Below are 27,237 nucleotides of genomic sequence, written 5' to 3'. Positions count from 1 at the left end.
CGTCTACAGCTGGGGAACAGACGCTAGGAGAACTGAAGTGATCCTCCCAAGGTCACAGAGCTGGGCTGGGGCCCACACCCAGGTCAGGCACTCTAGGTCCCATCCCATTTGCTACCTGCATCTCTCCCTTCTGGAAAGAAGCTGCTTTTCCTGGGGCTAAGAAATACTAAACCAATTGTGTTTGAAATATTTGTCTGAATTCTAGAACTACGAATTGAAAAGAACAAAAAGGGGACCCTTCCCTTCCCTTTCCCTGCCTCTCCCAACTTCTGGGCTCCCCTCAGGCTCTTAACCCTTTGTACACCCCCAGGGTCAGTTTCTGTCTCTCAGCCTCTTGGAAACCCATGCCTTCACCCCTCCAGCTGCAGGCCTGAAGGGTTTCACGTTTGGTATTTCGGAAGAGGAGTTAAGGAAAGCTGCTTTGAGTAAAGTACATATAAGACAAATAAAGCTTTGTCCTGTAATGACTGATGGATTCTTAGCATCTTCTCGCTGGACATGATGCTAAAACAGGGGCTCTCAAAGTGTGCTCCTCAGACTAGCAGCAGCAGCATCACCTGGAATCTTGTAGAAATGCAGATTCTCTCCAACATATGGTGATGGAAAGAGCACTGACTCTGGGTGATGAACACACAATGTGAGATATAGATGATGGATTACAGAATTGTACAGCTGAAATCTATGTAACTTTATCAATTGTCACCCAATAAACTTTAAGTAAAAAAAAAGAAAAGAAAGATACGCAGATTCTTGAGCCCCACTCCAGAACTGCTGAATCAGAAACTCTACAGTGAGCCTGGCAATCTGGGTTTTAACAAGCCCTCCAGGAGACTCAGATTCACCCTGAAGTGTGAGAGCTTGGGAAATGGGATGTTTCCAAAAAATGAAACAGGGGAATACCTCTCTTGTCTATACTTTACCAAAGACCCCTCTGTTAGCCTCAATAAAGGGTGTATCCTGTTCTCCGGGAAGAAAGAGGGAAGGGCAATTCGAAACCAAAATCAAACCCACAATGCCATGCGGCCATCTTGCCCTCTAACCCTGACTCTTCCCTTACTCTGCTTTCCAGGGCAGGAAGGAGATGTTGGAAAGGCAGGATGTGGGGGGAGAGGCCCATCCTCCACCTGAGGGTGGTCAGCTCCAGGTCCCCCAGGCCTGCCTTGCCTCCCGTACCCTAAGGGTAGTCAGGTCATCTCTGAGAGCCAGCCATAGTTACCTCTCAGCCTCCCACTGTCAGTGTTTCTGAAGAAGGGAATTCTGCTGGCTCTCACTACACAGCATCATCCCCTGAAAGCCACATGGACGGGCTGGGGGGTGCAGCCCTGAGGGCCTCCGAGCACCCACAGCACCCCCACGCCTTCACCCCACCCAAACCCTGGGCTTGGGAAAGAGAGGTGAGGAAGGCTGCTTGACTTAGAGAAATTTCCTTTCTGTCACCAAATAGACTAAAAATCTGTCTAGGTAGCAGGAATTTGGGAGAAGGGAATTTGGTTTAGAGGCAGATATATTAGAAACTCTCTAAGGAAAAGGGAGGCGACATGCTGCTCTAGGAAAAACAAACCGATTTCTCCCTTGCTTATAACCTAGAGAAAAGGCCAGAACACTAAAATTCAACCACCCATCCCGAATCCCTCAGCATTTACTCCGTGTCAGGTCTCAGGTGGGCTCTGGGGATCCGTGACACAGACCTGCCTTGGAGGGGCTCCTTGTCAAGGGGCTGAGGCGGGAGAGAAGGATTACAGTGGAAGCTGACAAAGCATCAGTTCTGCGTGAGAAGGTGGAGAAGGCCCTGCACTCCTCCTGTGCCCACCACGTCCCAGACTCACCGCCCCTTCTGCTTTCACACCAGGCTCTTTCCCACCTGGGGCCTTCACTCACACTACTCCCTCCATCTGGAATGGGGTCGCCCCTGCTCTTCTCGGGACTGCCTCCTTCTCTTCCTCTGGGTCTCAGGTTAAATGACACCTCCCCAGAGAGCATGCGTGTGACCGGACTCTAAGGCACAGCAAAGTGGGGTCCCAGGCCAGCAGTGTCAGCGTCACCTGGGAACTGCTTGGAATGCAGGGCCACCCCTGACCACTTCATAAGAAACCCTGGGTTTGGGCCCAGAAGCTGTCTTTTAACCAGCCCTCCAGGCGGTTCTGATGCATGGTCAAGTTTGAGAATGTCTGCTTTAAGGAGTTCCCTCCCCCACTCCTCACCCTACTACTGTAAGTTCTTTCAGAGCAGGGACCATTTCTGTGTTAGTCACATCTAGTGCCCAGCAACGTAGGAGACGACACCTAGGAGACACTATGGCAGAGAGATGCATAAAGAAAAATCACATTCGTCTGGGTCTTGAAGAATGGGTAGGAGTTTTCCAAATAGGCAGAAGCGCAGAGGAAGGTGGAATTGCAGGCAGAAGGAACCGTGAATGCAAAGACAGAAGTAATTTAGTAGAGCGAGAATTCCAATGTGGTAGGGGAAAATTGGTAGGGCATGAGGCCTGGGAGACAGTGAAGGAATCGATTGGGGGGTGGGGACATTGAATGCCAGGCTAATTAGCTGGGACTTTATCCTCTAGGCCACACAGTTCTCCATCTGGGTTGCACACTAGACTCACCTGGGGAGCTTTTAGAAAACAGCAAGCCCCAAGCCCCATCCAAGACCAATAAAGTCAGAATCGCTGGGGGTTGAGCCTTGGTATTCGTATTTTTTAAGAACTCTCTAGAACATTCTAATGTGCATCCAGGGTTAAGAATGCCTGCTATAGGCAGTAGGGAGTAATGGAAGTCATTTAAGCAGAGGTATGAGCTAACCAACGTGTGTCTTAGAAAGATCATTGAGGAAAAAATGGAGGGTGGATTGATGGCTGGTGGATGGATGGATGGATGGATGGATGGATGGATGGATGGATGGATGGATGGGGGGCTGGATGGGTAAGTAAATGAGTAGATGGTTGATGCGTGGATGGATGTAGGACAGGCATGGGGCTGGAGACAGAAGAACTAGTCAGGAGGTGACCTTATTCCAGGAGAATACAGATATCAAGGGCCTGGGTAGCATCCAGGGAAGGCTGGACTTGAGAGACTCCTCAACAGGAGAGCAGATAACTTGGAGACATCCTGGAAGTAGAGAGTAGGAGGGAGAAAGGAGGGGTGGATGGTGATTCTGAGGTTCAGCTCTCAGGCGACTAGATGTTGATGACAGGAACCGAAAAAAGAACTGCAAGGAGAGAAGAAGGCTTGGGTAGAAAATACTTTCCACATCCCACTTTTCACTGCTTCCTAGGTGGCGATGGAAATGGAAAGACTAGAGTAAAAGAGAGATGAGATAATTGAGCTGTTACCTAAATTACTTCAGGGGCTTAACTCAGCCTGGGATGCAAGAATTGAACAGCATACGAGAATTAAATGTGCAAACTTTATGGAAATCACAGCCAGAAGGTGAGTTTCGAGGGGAGGGAGAGCTTGAAAGGGTGCAGAAGTGCTGGCATGGCTTGGAGGTCATTAACTAGGTCACCTGGTCAGGGAGATTAGATACGAGAAAGAGCAGAAAGATCAGCGCTTTCCTTATGGGAAGCTGTGGGCAGGAGGCAATGCGGCCTTAGGTGGAATTACAGGAGGAGGCAAGGAGAAAGGTACCGGAAAGCAACCAAGGACTTGTCAAGCCACAGTGAGCAGCTGCTGGAAAGATGAAGGTCTTGGTTCATTCTGGCTTTCACTCATGCACCATCTGTCTGTGTACATGTGCCAGGCACAGCTCGGCACTATGGATGCAGCAGCGATCAGAGCGGGCAAGACCCTGCTTCCCTCGGCCTTCCACTCAAGGAAGGGAGACACACAAGGAAACAGAAGATGATGACACAGACTCATAAACATAGTGATGAGAAGGAGCAGAGGAGGTAGTGGTGAGGTGAACACGACAGCTTCCTGGAGGAAGTATATCCTAGACTGAGAACTAAAGGCTGGAATGGAGTTTGATAGGGCAGAGTTTTCTACGTGGAGACATGGGATGAACAAAGGCCCAGAGGGAGGCGGAGACAGCATGTGGGTGAGCTGAGCATAGCTGAGGGGGGCTTGAGCGTGGTGTTGTGAGGGGGGTGAGGGATAAAGAGGCTGGAGAACTAGGCAGAGGCCACATAACCCAGGGCCTTTGAGTCCCGTCAGAGAATTTGAGCTTCATCCTGAGGTTGGCAGGGAGCCATAGAAGGGTTTGGAGTAGGGGAGTGAAAGGGTGAAATTGCATTTTCAAACTTTCACTCTGGCTACCATCAGGAGGACAGACTCAAGGAGGATAAGAGAGAAGGTGAGCGATCCGAGAAATACTAGGCGGGATTGGGGTTGGGAGGGAGGAAAAGACCTACAAGACCACTCCCAAGGTATCCAGGTTGAGCCCTGGGAGAACAGGTGGCCTTTACCGAGATGAGGAGCAGGTCAGCAGAGAGCAGGGAGGGAAGACAATGAGCTCTATTTGAATAAGACAAGTCTAAAGAGCTTCTGGGACATCCAGATGGCAGTACCTGGGCTAGAGCCGACATAAAGCTCACAGTCTAGTGGGGGAGATGATAACCATCAGAGTCCAGCAAATGTGTGTGAAGTTACAACCGCAGAAAGTGCTAGAGAGGAGAGCATGGTGCCCTGAGGCCCTGTAACAAGGGAGCCTGGCCTGATTTCACAGGTCACTAAAGTGTCCCTGAGGAAGGGCTCTTTCGGCTAGTCCCTAAAGGAACAGTTGGAGTGAGCTAGGTGAAGAGGGTTAGGAGAGTGGACTCGGGAGGAGAGGGTCCCAGGCAGAGGGAACAGAATGGGCAAAGACTCATTGAGGAGCAGGGAGCTTGGTGCATTGAAGGAACTGAATAAAGACCAGTGTGGTAGGAGCCCAGGAAGAAGCAAGGCAGAGGAGGGGGCAGGTGCAGGGTTTTGCAGGCTCCGGCCAGCACACGGTCACCGTCCTATTGGCCACCTGGATTGTTCTGGGACCACGGAAAGAAGCACCCGGGCCATAGATGGCAGAGCTGGACATTGGCCTTTGAGAACCTTCAGTTTTGCCCTTCCCTTTTCAGGGGTTTGGTTACTTGTCCCTTTTGAAAGTGGGGCCCCTTGGACCTGAGAGCCGGCTCTCCATGCTATCAGCCATTTTTGCCTGTAGCAGCTGTACTTTAGGAGAACGTCAAATTGAACCTGGACCTGCGCTCTCTCCTCTGAGGCATGTCTTGAGCAGGCTTTCTACTTTTCCAATCTAACATCCCAGCATCTACACAGCAGGTAGAAGCTGCTGAGCTAAGGCATAATGTGAGAATTTTCATACATATATAATTTTTTTTTTTTTTTTTTTTTTGCCAGAAAATAGCAATGAAAATTTCTGGTGAATCACAGCTTTCTTTCTTTGGCTAGGGGAGCTGGGTCTGAGGCTCCAAGAGACTGCAGCTAGAGCAGTGAAAGCCTTGCCAAGCTGGTGAGATAGGAAAATGAAATTAGCAGTGAGACAGCTTCTCCAGCTTCTCAGCTGGGGGCTGGAAAATTCTGCTTAGCAAACAGAACCCATTTCCAGGCCTGCAGAGCCCCACATTGCAGAAAAATCCAAATCTACTGCCCTGGGATCGTGGTCCCTCAGGGAGGGAGGCAAGCAGCTACAGCTGACACCATTCTCAAGACGCCGAGTCCGTGCCTCTGGCTTCCTGCTCCCTTCCAGAACGTTCTTGGGTTTTACTTTGGGCTTGTTTGGGTGGCTGCCAGCAAAGCTGCCTCTGAAAAGCACTCCCTCACTCCTCTAGGATCCCATTCCTCACGGAGCATAACAGTACACATCTGTTACTCTTTCCTGCTCAGAATCTCTCCCCCTTTCTTTTTATAATAATATCTAGATTTCCTCTCTCAGGAAATCTAGACTTCTTCGCTCTCAGGCAGGTCCTCTCCTGACCAAATATACCATGACTGCTAATAATCACAGTAGAAAGAGTGCACCATGCATTTTTTCTTCAAAGCCACTGTTGCAAACTCTTATGTGTACTTCAAAGCCCAGTGCATCCTCCGGCAAAATTGACCACTCGCTCCCTCACTCTCTCCCTCACTCCTTTGAGGAATCATCCCTGAGCCATGGTGAGCCTGTGACCAGCAATTCACCATCCTGGCCACAGAGTGAGATGCAACTTCAGGTGTTTTGGTGGAAAAATGGAGGAAAGAATGCTCCTCAATTAGTTCCAGTGCCAAAAAGGTGTGGTGAACCTCTTGCTACCTAAGCTGTCCCAAGCAGGATTTGGAATTCACTGCCCTAGCTGGAGCAGGAATCATTCATTCCACAAATATTAACTTAGTGCCATCTTTTGTGCCAGGCAGTAGTAAGTAAAATCAGCCACACTCCCTCATTCATGGACGTTACAGTCCAGGGGGGGCCTCAGGTGACCACCGAATAATCACATATATAGACAGGAAATTGCCAAGAGATGGAGAGAGCAAGTCTAGGTCCCGATGACATCCTTTGAGCCCCTGGATCCAACTATGCCTGAGACCAACCAACTCTTATTCCTTTACATTTTTTGAGTAGAATTTTTGATCCTTTAAATTTCTCCTCCTCCCATTACTACCATTTTTGCTTAAACCAGTCTAAAGTATTTCTGTCACTTCGGCTAAAGGTGTTCTGACTAATAGCCACAGTTCTTGGTTTGTATTAATTTCATCTACAAGATTGTGAGCCTTCTTAAGGCACACCCAGCCATCTTTTTAATCCTCTGTGACTAGCACATAGCAGATACTCAAAAAATACTAGCAGAGTGAGTGAATGAATGAATGAAAGAATTGGATTCTGCCAAGGGCTATGGAGGGATACAGGAAATATAAGAGATTGTTCCTGCCTTTAAGGGGCTTATAGAATAAGTGAAGAAACAAACCCCACATGTGCCAATGGCAACTGATGAGATGACGTGAGCGACACATAAAAGCTGTCATCCAGAAGTAACTAGATGAGAAGATCTAACTAAATGAGTGGTTTAGACAGAACACCCTGTGGATCTCAGCTAATCCCTATAGGAAAGGCCTTTGAACTAGGCCTTTGGCAGGGGGTCGGGGGGTAATCTCTACTCCTGATCCACCTGGGGTAGCAGCCCATTATGAGTGAATTGTGTCCTCCAAAAATTCGCATGCTGGAGTCCTAACCTCAGGACCTCAGAGTGAGACCTTATTGGGAACTCAGGTCTTTATAGAGGGAATCAAGTAAAAATGATGTCATTCAAGTGGACGCTAATCCAACATTAGTGTCCTTATAAAAAAAGGGGAAATTTGGACACACACACACACACACACACACACACACGGAAAATGATATGTGAAGATGAAGGCAGAGATCGGGGTGACGTGTCTACAAGCCAAGGAACACCAAAGATTGCCAACAAACCACCAGAAGCTGGGAAAAGTCCTGGAACAGAGTCCCTCACAGACCTCACAGCCTGATCTCAGACTTCCAGCCTCCAGAACTGGGAGACACATCTCTGCTGCTTACGCCGCCAGGTGTGATGCTTGTTACAGCAGCCCTGTGCACCGCGGTACCCACCAGATCTCAGCCTGCCCTTCCTGGCCCAGCGCAGGCACCCTCTCTGGCCTTGTCTCCACCCCTCACCCTGTCCCTCTGCCCTCTGGCCACACTCACCTTCTCTCAGTTCTAGAAGGTGCTCATGCTCATGGAGACTTCACACTTACTGGTGGCAATGCCCTTATCCGTGTGTCTGTTGAAACCTACCCACGGCAGAGCCCCTTCCTGCCGGTTCAAATCCACTGACTTAGAAGCTGCCTTTGGCTGATGCCTGCCCTGAAGCACAGTAATTCTGACGGGGAAGGACTACCTCCACTGAGTCGCCTGGCTGAAGCAGATTCTGCTTACCCATCTGGGGTGCTATGGAGTCAAAGCTGGGGTTCAAATACCAGTTCTGCCCCTTGCCATCTGGGTGAACTTAGGAAGTTAGTTAAACCTTTTCTTTCCTTATCTACAAAATGGGGTTGATAAACACCTACCTCAAAGTGGCATTTTAAGGATTAAGTGAAGTAATTAATGGGATGTGCTTAGCATCAAACCCAGCATATCATAATATTGTTATTATCATCACTATATTACCACCAGCACCTCACTAGGTTGTTGGGAAAATCCAATGACTGGTGTATGTAAATCTATGGCCCATGGTAGGTTTTCTAGAAATGTTGCTTTTCCTCCTCCCATTACTACTTTCTCCCCCTGCAAACTCTTACATGTATTTCAAGGCCCAGTGAGAATGGTCCCGTGACTCCCCCTCCACCCTGGGACAGAATTACTCCCTCACTCATTTGCTCCCCACACCTCAAAGTGACAGTGCCCTGGGTCTGGTGTCCAGCATCTCCTCTGAGCTCCCCTTGAACCTGCTGAATGTATTCTTGGTACCAGAATGAAAATCTCTGCTCCAGGCAACGCCAGGCCAACCTCATCTTCTCTGTTTCTGCAAGCCCCTTTTGCCTTAATATATCCGCCCGCAAAATGGGTGGGCCATGCGGTGTGTACAGTGCTAGGCAGACGAAGGGTCCTGACCCATTGCTCCTCTGCCTAATTCTTTCCCTGGTCAGCAGGGGATCCTAAGCCAGGCCAGGTCTTCAGGTTCCTTGCCTGTCAGGTGGGGAGAATAATACCTTCCCGAACTCTCCCCAGCCCCGCCAGGACTCTTGGGTGGATTTAAGCAACTCAAGTCTGGAGAGTCACTTTGCAAAGTATAAGGTACTGTATGATCTTCAAAGATCATTATTATGCTATTTGCCTAATGGAATTGAGTCAAAACTAAACCCTTGCATATTACAGCTTGCTTAAATCTCCATTATTACAACATCGAGTTTTCATTTTTTAGAATAAAATTTGAATGATATGCACATATCACAGGTATACGCACATATCACATATCGTACATAAATAAATCTCATCCTGGTTAGTACTTTGGATGTTGCTCATTATAGGCTCAGAGGATCCTAGGAAACCTGGGGTGGGATCTGAGAAAGGACTAGAAGGAAAAACTGGAAGGAGAAAAGGGGATTGTAGCCATCGCAAAGACCACTCTAGGCTGAGCCTCCAGCCTTAACATCCCTCCCAGCAATGAAAAAAAGAAGTTGGAGGATGGAGAGGGTTGCGATGCAAGAGATTCCCTTTCCCAGAGAAGGTGTCATGCTGGCTTCAGGAGTTTTGCCATTCCTGCCTACCATCACACGTCCCTGCTGGTTGTCCTTTTTTACTTAACTGCATTTATTTATAAAGGATTTTCCCTAGTCTATGTTAAAATAAAATTTTTAAAAAATCACTTGCCATAAATAGAAGGTAACTAAAAAAGTAAGTTCAAGAAAAAACTAAACAGTATCACTCAGTCCTGGGCAGATGCTAACACCCCCTCAATTTGTGAAAAGTGGGATTAGAGAGGCATTAGCAACATGCTAGCACCAATCTGAGACTTTCTCCTGGAGCCAACCACGAAAACTGAAAGAGAACTGAAAGGTAATTTAATATTTATGGTTCGTGCTGTCAGTGATCCCGCCCTCTTTTTGAGGAGCCCTGAGCCAGTCTGAGCGTCCGTCACCTTATAGACAGATGCTCCTAAACCCCCGTGCCTTTGAGTACACACCTCCACAGATTAGCCATTCGCACCTTCCAAGGCAGCCCTGGCTGGGCTGGACAGCGCTGGCTACTGGAACGTTCTCAAGGGTGAGTTGAAGTCGGCTTCTCTGAAAATGTTATTTTGGACCTCACTTCTTTCCTTCTGCAGCTGCACAAAATAAGTCTATTTCGTTCATGTATTTGAAGAAAGCATTTGGTCATATCTTGGTCTTAATCAGTTATTCATTCAAAAAACTTTGATAGAGCTTCTGTTATATATCAGATAGATGATAGGTGATAGATGATAGATAGATAGATAGATAGATAGATAGATAGATAGATAGATAGATAGATAGATAGATAGATAGAAAGAATAGAAATGGCCCCTTGTCTTCAAGCAGCGGGCAGACTGAAGTGGGAAAACCAGGCCTATGAGCTGGCACATTCCTTGCTCATCTGCCCCGAGCGCCATAAGAATGACACACAGATCACTGCACGCGTGGAATCAATAGCTGGGGCTTCCCAGAAGAGGCGCCCCGAGCTGGCCATGGTGGGACGAGCAGGAGCTGACCGGCAGGAGGGGAGGGAAGCCCTGATGCCCACGTAAGGACGATGTGGCCTGGTCTGATGGGTGGCTCTCAGGAAACACGAACCCAGCCCAGAGAGGTGAAGGGACACGCACCCAACGTCACGTAGCTAGAAGCAGTTTGGCATTTTGGAGCCAAATAAACCAATCTTAGCTCTGCTACTTAACCTACTCCAGCTGTGTCCCTCTGGACAAATTACTGAATTTCTCAAAATCTCAACATTTTCAACTAGAAATACAGAGATAGTACCTGCCTCGAAGTTCACCACGTTTACCATGAAGGTTAAACAAGACAATGCATATAAAACATCTCGTAGAGCCGCTGGCACGCAATAATGTGGATGTGAGAGTATTCAAAAGATTAAGCAACCTGCACAGCAGACACTGAGCCATCAGGAAAGAGCGGTACTGCACGCTGTAGTGGGGGAATTACTGGCTCTGGGAAATATTACTGGAAAGTCATGACTAGTGTGACAGTCGTCATAGTAATAGTAATAGCTATGAATGGAGACACAAGACCCTCCGGGAGAACCTTCCCCATTTTCCCCACCTCGTTCTGAGGAAACTCATTCTGAATCCTTTGCACATTTATAGGCTCAATTTACCAGCCACAAAAGTACTTCTCTGCTTAGGATTTACCTGAAAGGCTAAATCTAAATTATAGCAACTTTGTAAGGAAATGCTACCTCTGAAAAAAGTCTGTGATGCTTCACCTCCCCCCACTCCAGAAAAAATGTCTCCTCAGCGATCAAATTAGTTGCTCACTGGAATCTCCCCTCCCAACTGCTCTGTGAAGCTGAGAGATGCTCCAAACCTCCGTTGCATAAAATATTAAGCATTATTCATTAACTAACCAAGCACCCCCCAGCTCTTTCCAAATTCTGGTTTTGCCCATTTAAACATATTTGAATAGAATTCCCTGTTGCTTCTCCCCACCCCTTCCAGCTGTCCAAATAGCAGCAACCAACACTTAGCCTTCTGGAGAGAGCATTTTTATCAGGTATATCCCCGGAAGGTCAGAGATATCAAAACTGAGGAGTCGGAAAGAAAGAGCTCTGTCACCTCACATACAGAGCACTGCCTGTAGCTCCAGCATCCCAGAGGGAGCCCAGCGTTTGTCTAGAACAGAGCTTTTCAAACAAGGAGTGCTAGTTGGGGAAATGGTAATCAATACTATGGGGGAGGGAGAATTCTGTGGTCACACAGCATTTAGAAAGATGTCAGCAGGCTCATTTATCACCAAACTTCTCAGAGCCGTCCTTATCCTAACGTGTGCTGGGAATCTCTAAGAGGGGGTCCAGAGGGGCAGTTGTTCCCAGCTTCACGCATATTTTCTCTCTCTCTCCTAGACATCTTAAAGTATTGGTGTTTTAGAAAACACCGCTCTGAAGGAGGAAAAGCCTTAGCCCGAGGAAAACTCTGGCTTCCTAGAACTCCTGGGCTTGCTTGAGAACTTCCTCCTTCCCCAAGCGGCAGCTAGCTCTCAGGCCCCGTGTGTCCTTCCACACCACACCTCCTCAGGAAGGGCCCCCAGCTCCAGGCCTTGGAAAGGACAAGCCAAGCCTAGGTCAGGCCTGGCTGGAAAAGGGTGGTGGGTCGTGGGTTTTACGCTGGGGAAGAGGAGGGATCTAGGAGGCCAGCATGGCCTGAAGGTGAGTTGTAACAATTTGTCATCTAGACAATCATCATACTGGGTGACTCTTAAACATGAATACCCTGTAGAGCTTGTTAAAATATAGATTGCTGGGCCCTACCCCCCGAGTTGCTCATTCAGCAGTAAGGGAGGCCCCAGGTTTTGCATTTCTAACAAGGCCCCAAGTGATGCCCACGCTTGGTCAGGACCACACTTTGTAAACTAGTGCTCCAGCTTCTGTGGTCCCTGTGCCCCAGTCAGGGAATCCACGCTCTGTCCTCTCAGCAACACTGAGCCAGGCGCCAGGCACAGGCATGGGTGACCCTTCACCCAAATGGCCTCACCTAGCTCCTAAGGCAACCAGAAGACAAATGTCCCCTGCTCTGCCTCCCACCACTCCCAGCCCAGGGCAACTCTAATTACCACTTGGCCTTCGTTTACTCATTCAACAAACATTTAGTGAGTACCAGCCATACATCAAACCTGATGCTAGGTGCTAGGGACCCCAGGTCAACTGCCTCCCTTTCTGCCATCTTGAAGCTCATAGCCCAGTGGTTATCAAAAGACAAGAAAACAGGGGGGCAGCTTTTGCCTCACCTCCCTTCTCAACTCCTTCCATCTCAAGTCAGAAGTGGAAGACACCTTTGATTCCTCTCTTTTCCCCAATTCCACCTCTGAAAGATTTCCCAGCATCTGTTCACTCCTCACTTGCTCTGCCGTCAGTCAGGTGATTGTCACCAGCTGCCTGGACAGCGACACTCCCACTCACCCTCTGGTCTCCTCAGCTCCACTCTTGCCCCCTTCAGTCCAGGGTGATCTTTTAAAAATCTAAATCAGATCATGCTACTCCCTACATATGATGCCTCAGTGACTTCCTACTCTGCCCTCATCACCAGTTCCAGCCCCACCGGCATCTCTCCCCTCACACTGCCCCTCACAACTGCTCCTTCACGTCTGCTTAAATGCCACCGCCTCCAGGAGCCGTTCTGACTGCCTTCTAGCTCAGGGTAGAGGATTACAGGGAGATGCAAATCCTCTGACAGACCTCCCATGACAGGAGGGCTTTATTTCTTGTCCCCTTGAAGCTGAGCTAGCGTTGAGAAGACGGTGCTCTGTCCTAGCCTTGAAGAAGACTGCAGCTTCCCCATTGTTCTCTCACAGCCCTGAGCTACCATGTCTGAAGTCTAACACCTAGGTGAAGTGCCAGGTAGACAGGCCATGACGTCACATGGAGAGGAAGGCAACCCAGCTGAGCCCAGCCTTCCAGCTGTCCCCACTAAAGTGCCAGGTACATGGGTCAAGCCGTGTCGGACCTTCCAGCTCACTCTGGCCACAGCTAAACATCACCAAGTAATCCCAATTGATGCCACATAAAGCAGAAAAATCACTCAGCTGAGCCCTGTCCAAATTCCTGACGCACTAAATCATGGTATACATTAAGTTTGGGGAGTGTTGCTGCTACAGATAATAGATAACCAGGACACTTTGCATTATACTTCCATCCTAGCAATCATTTGCTTTGGTTTTTTAATGTTTGATTCTTAACCTCTCTCCTCCACTAGATGTTAAATTCCATCATGGCAGGAACCAAGTCTATCTCGTTTACCACTATACCAGGGCCTGGCACGTAGCAGGTGCTCAATAAATATTAGACGAATAAGCAAATCAATAAGTACAGAATATTAGGGGCACACAGAGGAAGCACGAGAGAAAGTGACACCTAAACGCTGAGGCCTAGCAAGCGAGCAGGGGTCAGGGTTCAAAGAGCAGAGCCCTAAGGATTGGGTGCTTGCCCAGGCACACCAGCATCCACGGGCGTTCCCCAAGCCATGTACTCGCCTCTGGAGAGAAGAGAGAATATCTGAGAGCAGAGACTGCGTCTCCTAAATCTTTGTGTCTTTAGCACAGTGCACAGTCCAGGAAAATAAGAGGTCCTCAATACATTCATTTCAAATAAATGAACGACCAACATGGCTTCCTGGAGAGAGGAGCCCGAGCAGGAAGTCAGGAACCCTGGCTTTTCTCACTCAACAGCTCACTGTGGGTCCTTTGTAAAATAAGCCACTCCGCTGGCAGGGTGCTCAGCTGGCGTGAGATAAAACCCCCGGCTCCTCTCTATGTGCCTGGCTTATCACCAGGATTCTAGGACAGCAAAGGTGTCAGAGGGCTTTGGAAGAGAAATGTGGTTAGAAGAGAAATCTGTGATGGTAGGAAAGAAGCACGTGATGGCATTGTCCTCTAAATATTCAACATGCCCCAGGTAACCCTCAGAGCCATCATCTTAGCCTTTCTTTGAATCGTGTGCCACACAGAACACAACACAGGTAAGTCTAGCCTAGACACAGCACCTCCTGGGCAACTGTAATGGGTTTTTTTTATTATTATCTAGGTGAGTAGGGAGAAGCTGGGGCCCACGGAGTGAGAGGAGGGGCACCGGACTTAGAGTCAAGAGACCTGAGTTCCGGTTATAGACTGAACGTGCATCCCCGCCAAAAGTTATATGTTGAAATCCTCCCCCCAATGTGATGGTTTTAGGGGGCGGGCCTCTGGTGGGTAATTAGGATTAGACGAAAAGCCAAAAGAGGGCCTGCATCACAACCCAACCACGCTGGCACCCTAACCTGAGACTGCCAAGCTCCAGAACTCTGATAAATAGATTTCTGTTTATAAGCCTCCGGGTCCATGCTGCTTTATCATAGCAGCCGATAGTCTAAGATGGTTCCCATGTCACTTCTGCCACTGTGAGCTCTTGGGCAAATCAATTCCCTCTCTGCCAAGTAGACTTTATATACTGAGTAAATACCGTCCCTCCTCTTCTTCTCCCCCACTTTCTCCCACTCATTCACAAGCACCCCATCTCTGCCCGGCACTGGGCCCACCGCAGTGGGAATAAAGTGACAAGACCTGGGTCCTGCCCTCCAAGTGCTCAGAGACTACCAGCAGACAGATGGACACCCTTCAATGAAGTACCCGTAAGACAGCAGGACAAGGCCTCTGCGGACAGCTAGGATGCAGACCCTATGTGCTGAGCTCCAAAAAAGAGGCAGGCAGGGGTCATTGCTGGTTGGCCCTGGGGTCAGAGGGCAAGTCCAGGCATCCCCTAGAGACGCCCACTTCCCAAGCCGCTGGGGGCTGTGCCGTTGCGTTAGCATGGTGCAGAGGGCTCACACCAGCTGCGCTGGCCTGGCCCACACCCTAATTAGACTTTCATACCATGTCGAGCAGCCTGCTTGGCCCGAGTGCCAGCTGGGGCTCCTGTTCCATCTGGTGGCCTCGGTTAATGAACACATGAGGGGTTGGCCAAGCTCGTTACAGGTGATGCAAGGGAACAGGGGACACCCCCCACCCGAGCTTCCCCAGTGCCCCGCCTTTCCCCTCTCCCCCATGTCCACATTGAAAATGAAAGAGGAAGGAGAGAGGCAGGAGCTGAGGCTCCAACCTGACCACACAGCCCCAGATGGCTCCAGTGACAGCTCAGCCAGAGACTGGGTTTCCGAACATGAGTCTGCGACTGTGGTTTTAGGGGGTGTTCAGACCCCATGGCTGTCACCAGGCTGCACCCAGAGTGAGGAGGGAGAATGAGAGTGATGGTTCAATGCTGTCTCTTTCCACTGACGGGTCCACAGACAGGTTTGGACAAGCTGCTTTCTCAGAGCTTCATGGTCCTCATCTTTAAGATGAGGAAGTAATACCCGCCTGGCACAAAGCAAGCGCTCAGTTAACACACGCAATGAATTACCACTGCTGTTGTTATTATTAAAAGACAAGCAAGAAAAGCCACCAAAATGTGAGCAGTGGTTGCTTCTGAATGGCAGGACTGTGAGTGATTTTTTTTTTTTTTCTCTCCTAGCTTTATGTATTTCTAAATTGTATACAATGACCCTTTTACTTTTATCACTTGGAAAAAAAACATACACAAATTTTCTCCCAAAAAATATATCAGGAAAACGAGATTATGTATGTGAAAGGATGTAGACAGTGCCTGGAAGGAAATTATTAATAGAAGCTTCCTTCTGCAGTGCAAGTTTAAAGAGATGTGATTTGGTAGAAAAATAAGCACAGCATTTGCAAAGGAGTAATGAATTTTTGCCCTTTAATAAAGCAATTTCTTATTTGCACACGTCAAGAGGAGAAGGCACAAAAGTAAGTATTCGAATGCGGTGGCACAGACTAAGGAAGATGCTCAGGGGACTTTAAAGGAAGCACGCCCTCTGGCCAGAGTGGAAAGCAAAACTACGGAGGGGAAGGTGGAAGCAACCTATGTGTCCATCGACAGAGAACGAATAAACAAAACGTGGTCTGTACATACAATGTAATATTATTCAGCTTTAAAAAGGAAGGAAATCTGTCACATGCTATACAACATGGATGGACCTTGAGGATCTGCTTAGTGAAATAAGGCACAAAAAGATAGATACTGTATGGTTCCACTAATGTGAGGTCCCTAGAGTAGTCAGATTCGTAGAGACAGCAAGTAGAACAGTAGTTGCCAGGGGCTACGGGGAGAGGAATGGGGAGTTCATTTTTAATGGGGACAGAGTTTCAGGTTGGGAAGGTGAAAAAGTTCTGAGGTGGATGGTGGTGATGGTAGCACAACAATGTGAACGTCCTTAATACCACTGAACTGTACACTTCAAAATGGGTAAGATGGTAAATATTATGTTATGTGTATTTTACCACAATCACAAAATATAAAGAAAGGGGAAAAAGAGATTGGACCCAGAGAAAGAAGTATCAGGTCGGACGGGTTGCAGCAAGTCTCTGGTCTCCTGCAGTTAAGGGTCACTGGCTGGAGAGATGCCCTGAGGAGGGCGAACATCTGGGGAGCACGCAGAGGGAAAAACAGTTGCAAGGTGGTGTCTCCCCTGTGGGGTGAATGTGTCCCAGCAAGGCTGTGGCTCCCGCATACACTTAGGAGAGTTTTGAGCACAGAAGGTTTTGTCGCTGGAGGACTCGGGGCCCCCCACATGCCTGAGAGGACCGTGCCTCCAGGAACAGAGCGCTTGGGGCATGAGAAATTAGCTCACAGAGGATTTGTGCCTTGTAAATAAGTAAATAAGGCAGGAAGAGAGCCCCAGCACTGGTTCTCCAGGGGAGTAAGGGAGAAGAATGCTTTCAACATCAGTTCCACGGAGAAGAAATTCTAAGGTCCTTGTGCTAAAGGAATTTGGAAGTGGGCTGGCTGACCCGGAAATAAAAGAGAACTGGCTAGGACCAGGATGCCCTGGAAGGAGGTGGGGTGTCCCTTGGCCCAAATGGAGGCTAGCACAGTGCCTGGTGCTTGGTAAGACGAGAATGACAGCAGCATGTATCGAGCACGCACTGTCTGTGACAAGCAGTCGTCTCGGGGTACTCATTTATTCCCTACCCCATCCTTCTGCGGAGAACTATTTCTATCTCACTTTACACTAAGGAAGACTGAGGCTGGGAGGTGTACGCGTCCTGCAGACCCAGGGCCTCTGAGGCAGCCATCTGCCTCCTTTCAGCTTTACAGCCAACTGCCCACCCACCCAAGCACTGCCTCCCATCGCCCACACCCCTGCCCCTCCTCACTTGAACTGGTGCTCCCGGGAGCTGCGGATCTTGGAGGAGAATCGCTCGGCCAGCTTCTCCAGGCTGCGGGAGTACTCGAGTTCAATCTCAGCTTTGCGACGGAAAAACTCCTGGAGGTCCTGCAGCAGCTGCAGCCGAGACTCGGATTGCTGCTCCAGGCATTTGAACTGCTCCACCAGCTGCGTGCGGATCTCTATGGGCAGAGGCAAGGGGGGGGTGTCAGGCTGGTGGTGTGGACAACGGTGGGACCCACCCAGCTGACCCAGTGCTGGCGGCCCAGGCACTGCAGTTCCAGCAGCGCCACCCCCCCACCCCCACTCAGAGCCTCCAGTCATTGGCACAAAGATCTCACATATGTCAGTTTTTGCCACATGGTCAAACCCAGTGCTTCCCAGAGTTGAACCGTTGCATGTCGCCACCACAATTTCTGCCATATCCACATGCTACAGCATTATTATTTCCTCTATATCGTCTAGCAAATTGGCCCACTTTTCTTCCTAAAGTGAACTTATTTAAAATGAAAAATTCTATGTCACTACAGGGAAAATAGAACCACTTGCCATCCTGGTACATAGAAAAATTAATTCAATGAAAACAAAAATTTTGTAAAATTCTCTCTAGAGACTATTGCTTATCAAAGGCCCTAGAGCCTAAACTTCTCACTCTCTATCAACAAAAGGGAAACAGGAACGTGAGCGGTGTTTGAATTATCTTGAGCTCCGTGCATAAACATCTTAAGTACCACTAGAGGAATGCAGCCCACACTTCAGGAAATACTGATGGAGCAACCAGGTCTGTGCAACCAGGGCAAAAGTTTAAAAGCTGCGGGGTGTTAGAGATAAAAATCACAGCCCAATCCCAACAGCCAAGGCCAATCTTATCTTCAAGTCCAGTGTTGTCACTGCTGCCGTCCCCACGCATTAACTCCTTCCCAGCCATCCCACAAGCTGCTCAACAGATCAGTCACCCCATAGCACTCTGTCACCCCAGCGCCCTGCTCAAATCACCCCAGGGTCCCCTCTGCCTGAGTTTTAAGTCCAACTCCTTACCATGAAATTCAAGGCCATCTACCACCCAGCCCTAAAATTACCTTCTCAGGGTTGACCCCCCAATGGGCTCTCCAAACCATCCAAACCAGTCCTTGAAATGTCCAATCCCACCTGCATAAATGGTGGCCGACACCATCTCAGCATCCTTCAGAAAAGTGGTCTGCAAAAGAGGCAGCCCTACCCTGGGGTATAGGAAGACTTCCCAAGGGGCATGCAGGCGGGAAGAGTTATAAGGGAATCAGCTGGAGATCCTGCTTCCGTTCCCACTCTCCTGCTCTGCCTGAGAATGTGTCTCAGTCTGGATGGCAGGACCCCTCTCTTTTTCCACCTCCCTCTTCACGACAGTCTTTCTCCCTCTTTGCAGATGAAAGACTAACTTCTCCCTCATCCAGAATCGGACTACGGGGCAGTGCCCCAAAGTGTCAAGGTTTCTGAGTAGCAAAAAAAAAAAAAGACAATGAGAATGTTGGTGTCAGCAAATTTTCCTTCAATGTAGGGACCATAAACCTTTGCTGCTCAAAATGTGATCCGTGGGTCAGCAGCATTGGCATTGCCGGAGGGCTGATGAGAAATGCAGAACCTCAGGCTCCAACCCAGACTTTCTGCATTTTCACCAGGTCCTCAGATTGGTCCTTATGGACCTTAAAGTATGAGAAGTACTGCTATGAACCACTCCACCCGTCTCCTTAAGAGAAGCATTTCTCATACGCTCTTTATGTTTCGTAGTTATTTATCAAATTATAAAATATTGATGTTATTTTGATGAGTTGTGTGATAAATCAATCCAAAAGAAAGGTGGAGTTTTATGGCCTAAGGAAATTGTTTAAACAACCATTTCAATTTACATGCATATTTTGGGTAAAAAGTATGACAGAGTAATCAATAAAAATGTTTTCAAGCATAAAAATATATTACGATAAAATTCTGTGAAGGAAGTAGAAGGGGATTATGAGTTCGAGGGGGTAAAGAAAGGAACAATGTACAATTTCTGACTTGTGCAGGTAAGTTTTGATGACTGGTGCATACTGATGTATGACCTGACAATTTTGCTCATGGATACATACCCAAAAGAAATCAGTGTTTATGTCCACAGAATATATATACAGAAGAAAACTCATGGTAGCTTTGTAGCCAAATATTAGAAACAACTCAAAATGTCCATTTAAGAGTAGACGAGATTTTTTTAATGTGAGATATTCGTTCAGTGGAATACTATACAACAATGAAAAAGATGAGCTACTGCGACCTACAGCAACATGCTTGAAAGTCACAGACTTCATGTTGATTGAAAGAAGCCAGAACAAAGGAAATCACATAAAACTAGTTTATGGAGCTAAATATGATGACATGGTGATGATAGAGGTCAGAGAAATGGTCACCTGTGGAGGAATATTGACTGAGAGGGGGCACAAGGGTGCCTTCTGGAATGCTGGATATATATATATACCACACCTGGATTTCGGTAGTCAGCCTACTGGTAAAAATTAATTGAGCTGCATGCTTAAGATTGGTGCATTCTACTGTATATAAGTGATACTTCAATAAAAAGGCAAAAATTAAAAATTGTTATGTTAGTTTCCATTTGCTACGTTTAAGAGAGTAATTTTATTCTACAAGGTCAATATTTACAATATGACAGAAATTATATCCTTTGTACCTACTTAAACTTACAGTGAAACGATTTCAGATGTCAAGTTAAAATGTGTGAGGCAAAAGAGACTTTTTTCCCCCAAAGTTCATTTAGAGGGTAGGCAAGCAAAAAAGTTTTAAAAGCAAAACCACTGCTTTAGAGCCCTGTGAAGCACGGCTCCTCCCAGGAAGTCTGGACAGCTCAGCCCTCGTGACCCTTCTCTGAACTCCCACGGTACTTACTTAGTCTGAGACCACCGCATGCTGTTTTTCTATTCTTTCATGTACCCATGTCTCATCTGTCTTAGCCCCTCAAATGAAACTTAAGCTCAGAGGGTAGATTCTCCCAGCATATATGGGTCATCAGGATATAAATATCTGTAAGGCAAATTAGTATTTACCTTTACCAAGTGCTTTTCCCCAAGGACACTAAGTGTTGTGGTTATGGGAGTCTCACCCAACACAAACACACACACACACACACACACACACACACACACACACCACACCACATACCACACATAAGACGTGGATATTGTTTTTATCCATTTTTACAGATGAAGAAACGAAGGCTCTGTGTAAACCAAGATCAGGAACTTGTTCAAGTTCACATTTTGTTCTATGGATTATATCAAACTATACAGGTACGCCTATGACATGGCCCATTTGTTGAATTGGACTGAGATGCCGTCATTCCCACAAGGGCAAACCCTGCCACATCAATACATAGTTATAAAAATGCTTTCCAAATGTTTTTCAAATTACTTTTAGACCATCCACTATTTGGGACTCATAATAATCTTAATACTGTGTTTCCCCAAAAATAAGACCTAGCCGTACAATCAGCTCTAATGCGTCTTTTGGAGCAAAAATTAATATAAGACCCAGTCTTATTTTACTATAATATAAAACCGGGTCATAATATAATATAATATAATATAATATAATATAATATAATATAATATAATATAATACCAGGTATAATACCAGGTATAATATAATAATATAATATAATATAATATAATATAATATAATATAATATAATATCGGGTCTAATATAATATAAATATAATATAATACCTGGTCTTATATTAATTTTTGCTCCAAAAGACACATTAGAGCTGATTGTTGGGCTAGGTTTTATTTTCGGGGAAACACGGTAATAATCCCTAGCACTTCTGGAGCACGTCATTTTTTCCAGGCCTGGTGCTGAGTTCTTCAGATATTTATCTCACATAATCTGTACAACATCCGCTATAAAGTGGGTGCTACTAGTGTCCCCCCACTTTTTCCCCATAGATGAAGAAGTGGAGACTCAGGGGTAAGTAGCCTCTGGTCTTAACAGCTGGTACAGGACAATTACGCTAGAGATCAGGCCCAGACCCTTCAGATGGGAACAATGATCCTCTCAACACCTCACTAGCCTGAGGCCATGTGATTAAAAAAAAAAGACTTTAATCCATCTGTATTCAACGTCTTGCATCCTTTTTGTAACAAGATGGTGGGTCTAAAGAGATAGTAGTATTTAATCAGAAATGCTGCAGCCACTGCCTTCCTCCATTACAGGACATAATCAGGAGCCAATGCGCTCATATTTTAGAGGAAAAGCTCATAAATCACATAGTGATGACAGGCGCCGCTTTGGAAGGAGCAGAGAAACCTCCCCCAAATCACACAACCAGCTGGATGGAGCCTTCCAGGCTGGGTCGTCCACGGAACCTCCAGCAGCAAGGACGCCTCGGAGTCACAAGTCTTTCTAGCAGGAAACAGCCCTGGCAGACGCACCGACTGCTGTCTGCCTGTGCCCTGGAACCCTGAAGGGATTTGATTACCCATCTCTTTATTTCTAACTCCCTTCCAAGTTGCTCCTCCCGGGGGCAGGCATAGATTTGGTTTTTCTCCTTGAAGATTTCAAAAGGAACGGAAAAAATAAAATAAAACAGAATTGCTCCCAAGGCACAGACTTCACTCAGCAGCTGTTCCCCCAGGGGGTGGTTCCAGTCCCTGCACAGCACTGGGTGGCAGAAAAATAAAAAGGGGTTGGGGCAGGGAGGAGAAGGGGTTTGGAAAGTCTAGAAAGGCTTTGATCTCAGAACCTTAGAGCTGAAGATAACCTCTCTGGTGACCTAGTGTGGCCGCCAGGGTTCCAGACAGAGGCATGAGGCCCAGCGAGAAGGGGCAGGACTAATTCTGCCACCCAAGTCTCCTGAAGCACAGCTCTCCCCAAGTCACTCTCCTGATAAAATTCTCCATGGCTCCCCGTTTCTTATAGGATCAAAGCCAAACTCCTCTGACATGCAAAGCTCAAAAATCTCCATCCTTCATAACATTCCTGCTTACTCTCCAAGCAGCAATCTCACTCAAGACCGCTGTGCCAGTGCCAATTCTGCTGCCCACGGCCCTGCCCAGAGCGACTCACCTTACACCCCCCACCCTACTCACAACTACAACCTCACAAGCAGAGGGAGGAGGGAGAGTCTCCAGGTCTAAAATAATTAGGATTCTATTTTTTTAAATTAACAGACTATTTTTAGAGCAGGTTTGGGTTTACAGAAAAATTAACCAGAATGGACCAAGAGTTCCCATATTCCCCTTCTCCCTCTCCCGCACACTTCCCCTAGTAGTAACATCTTGCACTGACGTGGTATGTTTATTACAACTGGCGGACGACACGGAGACACTATGATTACCTAACGTCCATGGCTGCCATTAGGGTTCGCTCTTTGTGTTTTGCATTCTTAGGTTCGGACCAATGTATCATGTTATGTACCTATCATTATAGTACCATACAGAGTATTTTCACTGCAATAAAAAAATCCTCTGTCCTTCACCTATTCATCCTTCCCTCCCTCCGCTCCCCACCTCTGGCAATTACGCATCTTTTTACTAGTTCTATAATTTTGGCTTTTCCAGAACATCATAGTTGCAGTCATACATTATGTAGGCTTTTTAAGCTGGCTTCTTTTACTTAGCAATAAGCGTCTACAGTTCCTCCATGTCTTTTCAGGGCTTGATAGCTCATTTCTTTTTATCGATGAATACTATTCCATTGTCTGGAATAATAGCCACAGTTTATCCACTTATCTATTGAAGGATATGTTGGTTGCTTCCAGTTTTTGACAATTATGAATATTTTTGTGCAAGCTTTTGTGTGGACAGAGTTTTCAACTCATTTGGATAAATACCTTTTTGTTCATTAACAGACTGTTTAAGAGCGTTTTCAGGTTTACAGAAAATTCTATGTTTAGATAGGAAAGACAGGAATCTTAAAAGTTAATACAAAATTCAAAAGATAAAAAGGATATAAAAAGAAAAGTGTCCCTCCTACTCCTGTGTGCCAGTCACCAGGTCCCCCTGTAACAAGGCAACCAGGGGGCCAGGTTTGTGTGCATCTTTCCAGAAATAATGGCTTATTTGAAATATATTAATTCTCCTACTTCGGTATATACTACAGCATATAATTAACAGCATTCTGTATTTTACCTTTTTCTTTTAAGAATACATCGGGGAGATCAGACCATATCATTTTATAAAGAACTTCCTCGTTCTTTTTTACAGACTATAGAATTCCACTGTAAAAATTTTTTAACCAGTCGTTTTCTGAATGTTTTGTTTTTTTTAATCATCCTTCACTGTCATCAACAACGCTGGAATGAATAACCATATACAACCTTCAGTTTGCATCTGTGCAGGACTGTCATCTGTGTGAAATGGAAGTGCCAGATCAAAAGGCACTTGCATTCGTGTTTTGAGACAGCTAAACTGCCCTCTCCTGAAACGGTACCAATTTGACTCTGACCAGAAACGCAGGAGCGGATCATCCCCAAGGACTACTTTAAAGGACGACATGGTGGGATTTGCTTCAAAGTAAACTTGGGTGAGGTGCCCGGGAGTGGTAGCGTTACAGGTATTGTTAAACTTTAGTTGTAGTGATGAATATGGGAAAGAGGCTTATTATAATATCCTCTCTACTTCTGTAATGTTCGAAATTTTCCACAATACAAAAGAAAAGGGAAAAAAAAAAAGAAAAGGCAGACAAAGCCAGAAACTTGATACAAAGCCTGCAGCTCTGGTTAACAGGTCTGACCAGTCAGGAATGCCAATAACTTGTCCCCAGGGGCCTCTGTTCCCAGCCTGCAGATGGCTCTCCTGCGTTACAAAGAGGGGCCAGAGTGTGACCCTACAAGCAATTTTAAATGCAGCTTCCCAGGCTCCACCCAATTCGAGTCCTAGGACACTGTCCTGAGAATGAGGTAACTTTTACGACACCTCCTGGGATGGTGAGGTCCCACTTTCACACTTCTTTTTCGTCCTGAAAATCAAGATCATGTGAGTGTTCGCCCCCTCTGCTCCCCAGAGGCAGCAGGTATATCCTCCCCAGTATAAAGTGTCAGGAGCTTACAAGGAGGCTGAACCGTATGGTAAGTGACAGCTGACAGGGCCTCATCACATCTATGCACAATCATGCCTGACTCTCAGCATGTCCAGTGATTCTGGTACTATATATCATTCCTATTTTATAGATGAAGCAATTGAGACTCAAGGAGCCGGAGTGATTTGCCCAGGGTCACCCAGAAAGTGGCAGAGTGAGGGCGCAAATCCAGAGTAAGGGGCAGATGGGAACCAAGATTACCCAGTCTCCAGGTCAAGGTGCTCTCCCTGGGGGACCCAAGGCCTCCCTGCTCAGGGATCATGTCCCACTCCACCTCCTGTCTCCACCTCGGGCTCCATCTGTCATCTCGGTGCCATTCTCACCGGTCCTGGCTGTCATCGTATCCATCCCAGTGCATCTTGACCTTCACCTCAAGCCCTTCTGTGGTGAAGAGAAACATCAGCTGTAGCAGCTCTGGGTCTATCTGCCCACGGTTTCAAATCCTGGCCCTGCCACATATTCAGCGGGGTAAACTTGTTTCCTCATTTCCCCACGACTCAGTTTCTTCTGTAAAACGGAGGTGATAATCCTCTATCTCATGTTGTTGCTGTAAGGGTGATAAGTATAATTCGAGAAAGCTCTTGGTACAGTGCTTCATCTATTTTAGCACAGCACCATTCAACACAGTGGCTACTAGCCACTTGTGGCCATTTAAATTTGATTAAAATAAAACGCATATTCCTCAGTCGTACTTGCCACCTTTCAAGTATTCAAAAGCTCCCATATTGGACAACACAGACTATTTCCATCACAGCAGAAACTTCTATCGGACAGTACTGTATTAATACAGGTTAGCTATAATTATCAATCATTGTTGCTTTTCGCGATCGTCTCTCATCTTCTCAAATGGAAAGTAAGGTCCTGAGAGGCAGGGATGACACCCACACTCTATTACCAAGAATCTGTGCACAACCCCTCTAACAAACATGGCGCGATGGGCTCTGTGAGGACCTCAGAACAGCACCATGATGGAGCCTCACTCTCATCGCCACTCTCCCAACACCCAGCATCCCGAAAGTCCACTGCTGTCCAACTGCAGCCTTAGGAGCGGGAGGTGGTGTGGCAGAATGGATAGACCCCCAGAGCCTGGATGCCAGCCACTGTCAGGAAGTGAAACGTCATCTCTGCCTGGTGAGCTCTTGGGCAGGCAAGTCATTTTGTCTGAGCTGTTTTCCTATCCGCAAACGACAGGGAGCTGTGCTCATCCTGCAGGGTTGCTGCAAGGATCAGACTAGCAACAATGCATGTAATATGCCAGGCGCCTAGGAGACCCTCAGCAAACAGCCTCCACGGAGAGGTTTTGGGGATTGGGGGACAGCCAGCCTGGGCTCCAGACCTGGTGTTCTCCACTTAGTAAAAGTCACTCCGGCTCTCTGATTCCGTTTTCTCATCTGTAAAATACCTTCCTCATGGGTTTGTCAAAAGAGAGTTGGTATGCATATTAAGTGCCTGGCATGATTCTGGTGAATAGTAGATAAGCAATAAGTGTCAGGAATGAGCCATCACTGCTGCTGTAGCCAGGTAGAGCAAGCTTGGGGCATGCTGAGTGATGAGCTACGTGTTTCCCAGGCGCATCTCATCCCCACAGTCCACAACCCCACAAGGAGGGGTGTATTACTGGCAACAATTCATTCATCCCGCCTCTCCACACTGGGTTCCCTCCTCTTTCCCTCCCCCCACACAAGCCTGGGCCCACATTTCATTCCTTCTCTGGGCCCTGCACAAAAGGCTCCAAATCCCCATACCGTCTCCCAGCCTTTGGTGTGTGAAGAGTTGGCTCATAGTGGGGGCCCTGCGCTCCCAAGGCCCCCAGGCTCTGTGCCGCGCCAGAGGGCACCAGCTGCCAAGCCAGACCTGACCGCTAAGCGCCGTTTCCCCGGCAACCATGGTCAGCCCAGCTGCATCTGCCACCCTCCCAGCTGCCTGCAGGCCAGGTGGAGCCAGCCTGGTAATTGGGAGCAAGCTTCTCAGTGCATCGTTTCGGCAGATGCCACTGGTTCCTAGCGTTGTCTCCCTCATTTGGCCATGGACCCTACTAACGGCATCAGTCTGTCCTTTCCTAACCTTGACCAAGCCCATTCACATCTATCATGGCTTCTGACCTCAGAAGAGGGAGGCAGGGAGGAGGTGGGTACCATACCATTTTACAGATGAGGAAACTGAGGCCCGGGAGAAGGGAAAGGACCTGCTTGAATCACTGGAGTCCAACTCCAATTGGCCTGACCCTGCCCTGGCCTAGCTCTGATCCCACTGACCAGAGGGAATAAGCCCCAGAATAGGACTGTTAAATGGGTGGCTGCGTGATGCGGTACCAAGAGTTCAGTGTGGGATCAGACTTGCTGAGTTCAGAGGCTGGCCTTGAAGCTTGTTAACTGTGTGACCTCCAGCAAATTAGTAGCCTCTCTAGGCCTCGGCTTTCTCATCTGCAAAATGGAGGGAATAATAGCAAACAGTATGACACTGAGTGCTTCCCATGAACTGTCTCCTTGTTAAGCAAAGCAGTGAATGTTATGCTTCAGCCTTAGGAGGATCTACTACTGTTATCTCATTTTGCAGAAGAGGAGGTTGAGGCACAGAGAGGTGAAGTGACGTGCCTAATTTCACCTAAACATTAAGGAATCTTTGGGCTCCAAACCTGGTGCTTCTTGCCAGAGATGTTTCCTGCTCACTTGCCATATATACTGTACCAAGTCAGCCAAGATTTTACACTCTGTCTTTAGCCATCTCACAGTTACTCAGGCTAGCCAAGGCGAGGCTTAGCACAGATAATCAAAGCACATCA

At 47.4% G+C, this 27,237-nt stretch overlaps 1 protein-coding gene across 9 annotated transcripts in view; it reads right to left on the bottom strand.

Moving 5' to 3' along the window:
• The window catches only part of SRGAP3 (SLIT-ROBO Rho GTPase activating protein 3), a 247,311-nt gene that overhangs the window by 105,106 nt on the left and 114,968 nt on the right, over positions 1–27,237 (bottom strand). For all 9 annotated transcript variants that reach the window (XR_012489702.1, XM_074313048.1, XM_019748291.2 and 6 more), the window contains one exon: positions 17,346–17,538. Coding sequence is in view for 7 of the 9 variants with exons in the window: in XM_019748291.2 (XP_019603850.1) it covers positions 17,346–17,538 (193 nt within the window). In the remaining 2 variants the exon portion in view is untranslated. The remainder of the gene's footprint in view (positions 1–17,345; positions 17,539–27,237) is intronic.

Source organism: Rhinolophus sinicus, linkage group LG10 (assembly GCF_036562045.2).
Source record: "Rhinolophus sinicus isolate RSC01 linkage group LG10, ASM3656204v1, whole genome shotgun sequence".
Taxonomy (NCBI): domain Eukaryota; kingdom Metazoa; phylum Chordata; class Mammalia; order Chiroptera; family Rhinolophidae; genus Rhinolophus; species Rhinolophus sinicus.
The sequence above is the reverse complement of the archived record's forward strand: the minus strand, read 5'-3'. Positions and strand labels throughout refer to the sequence as shown.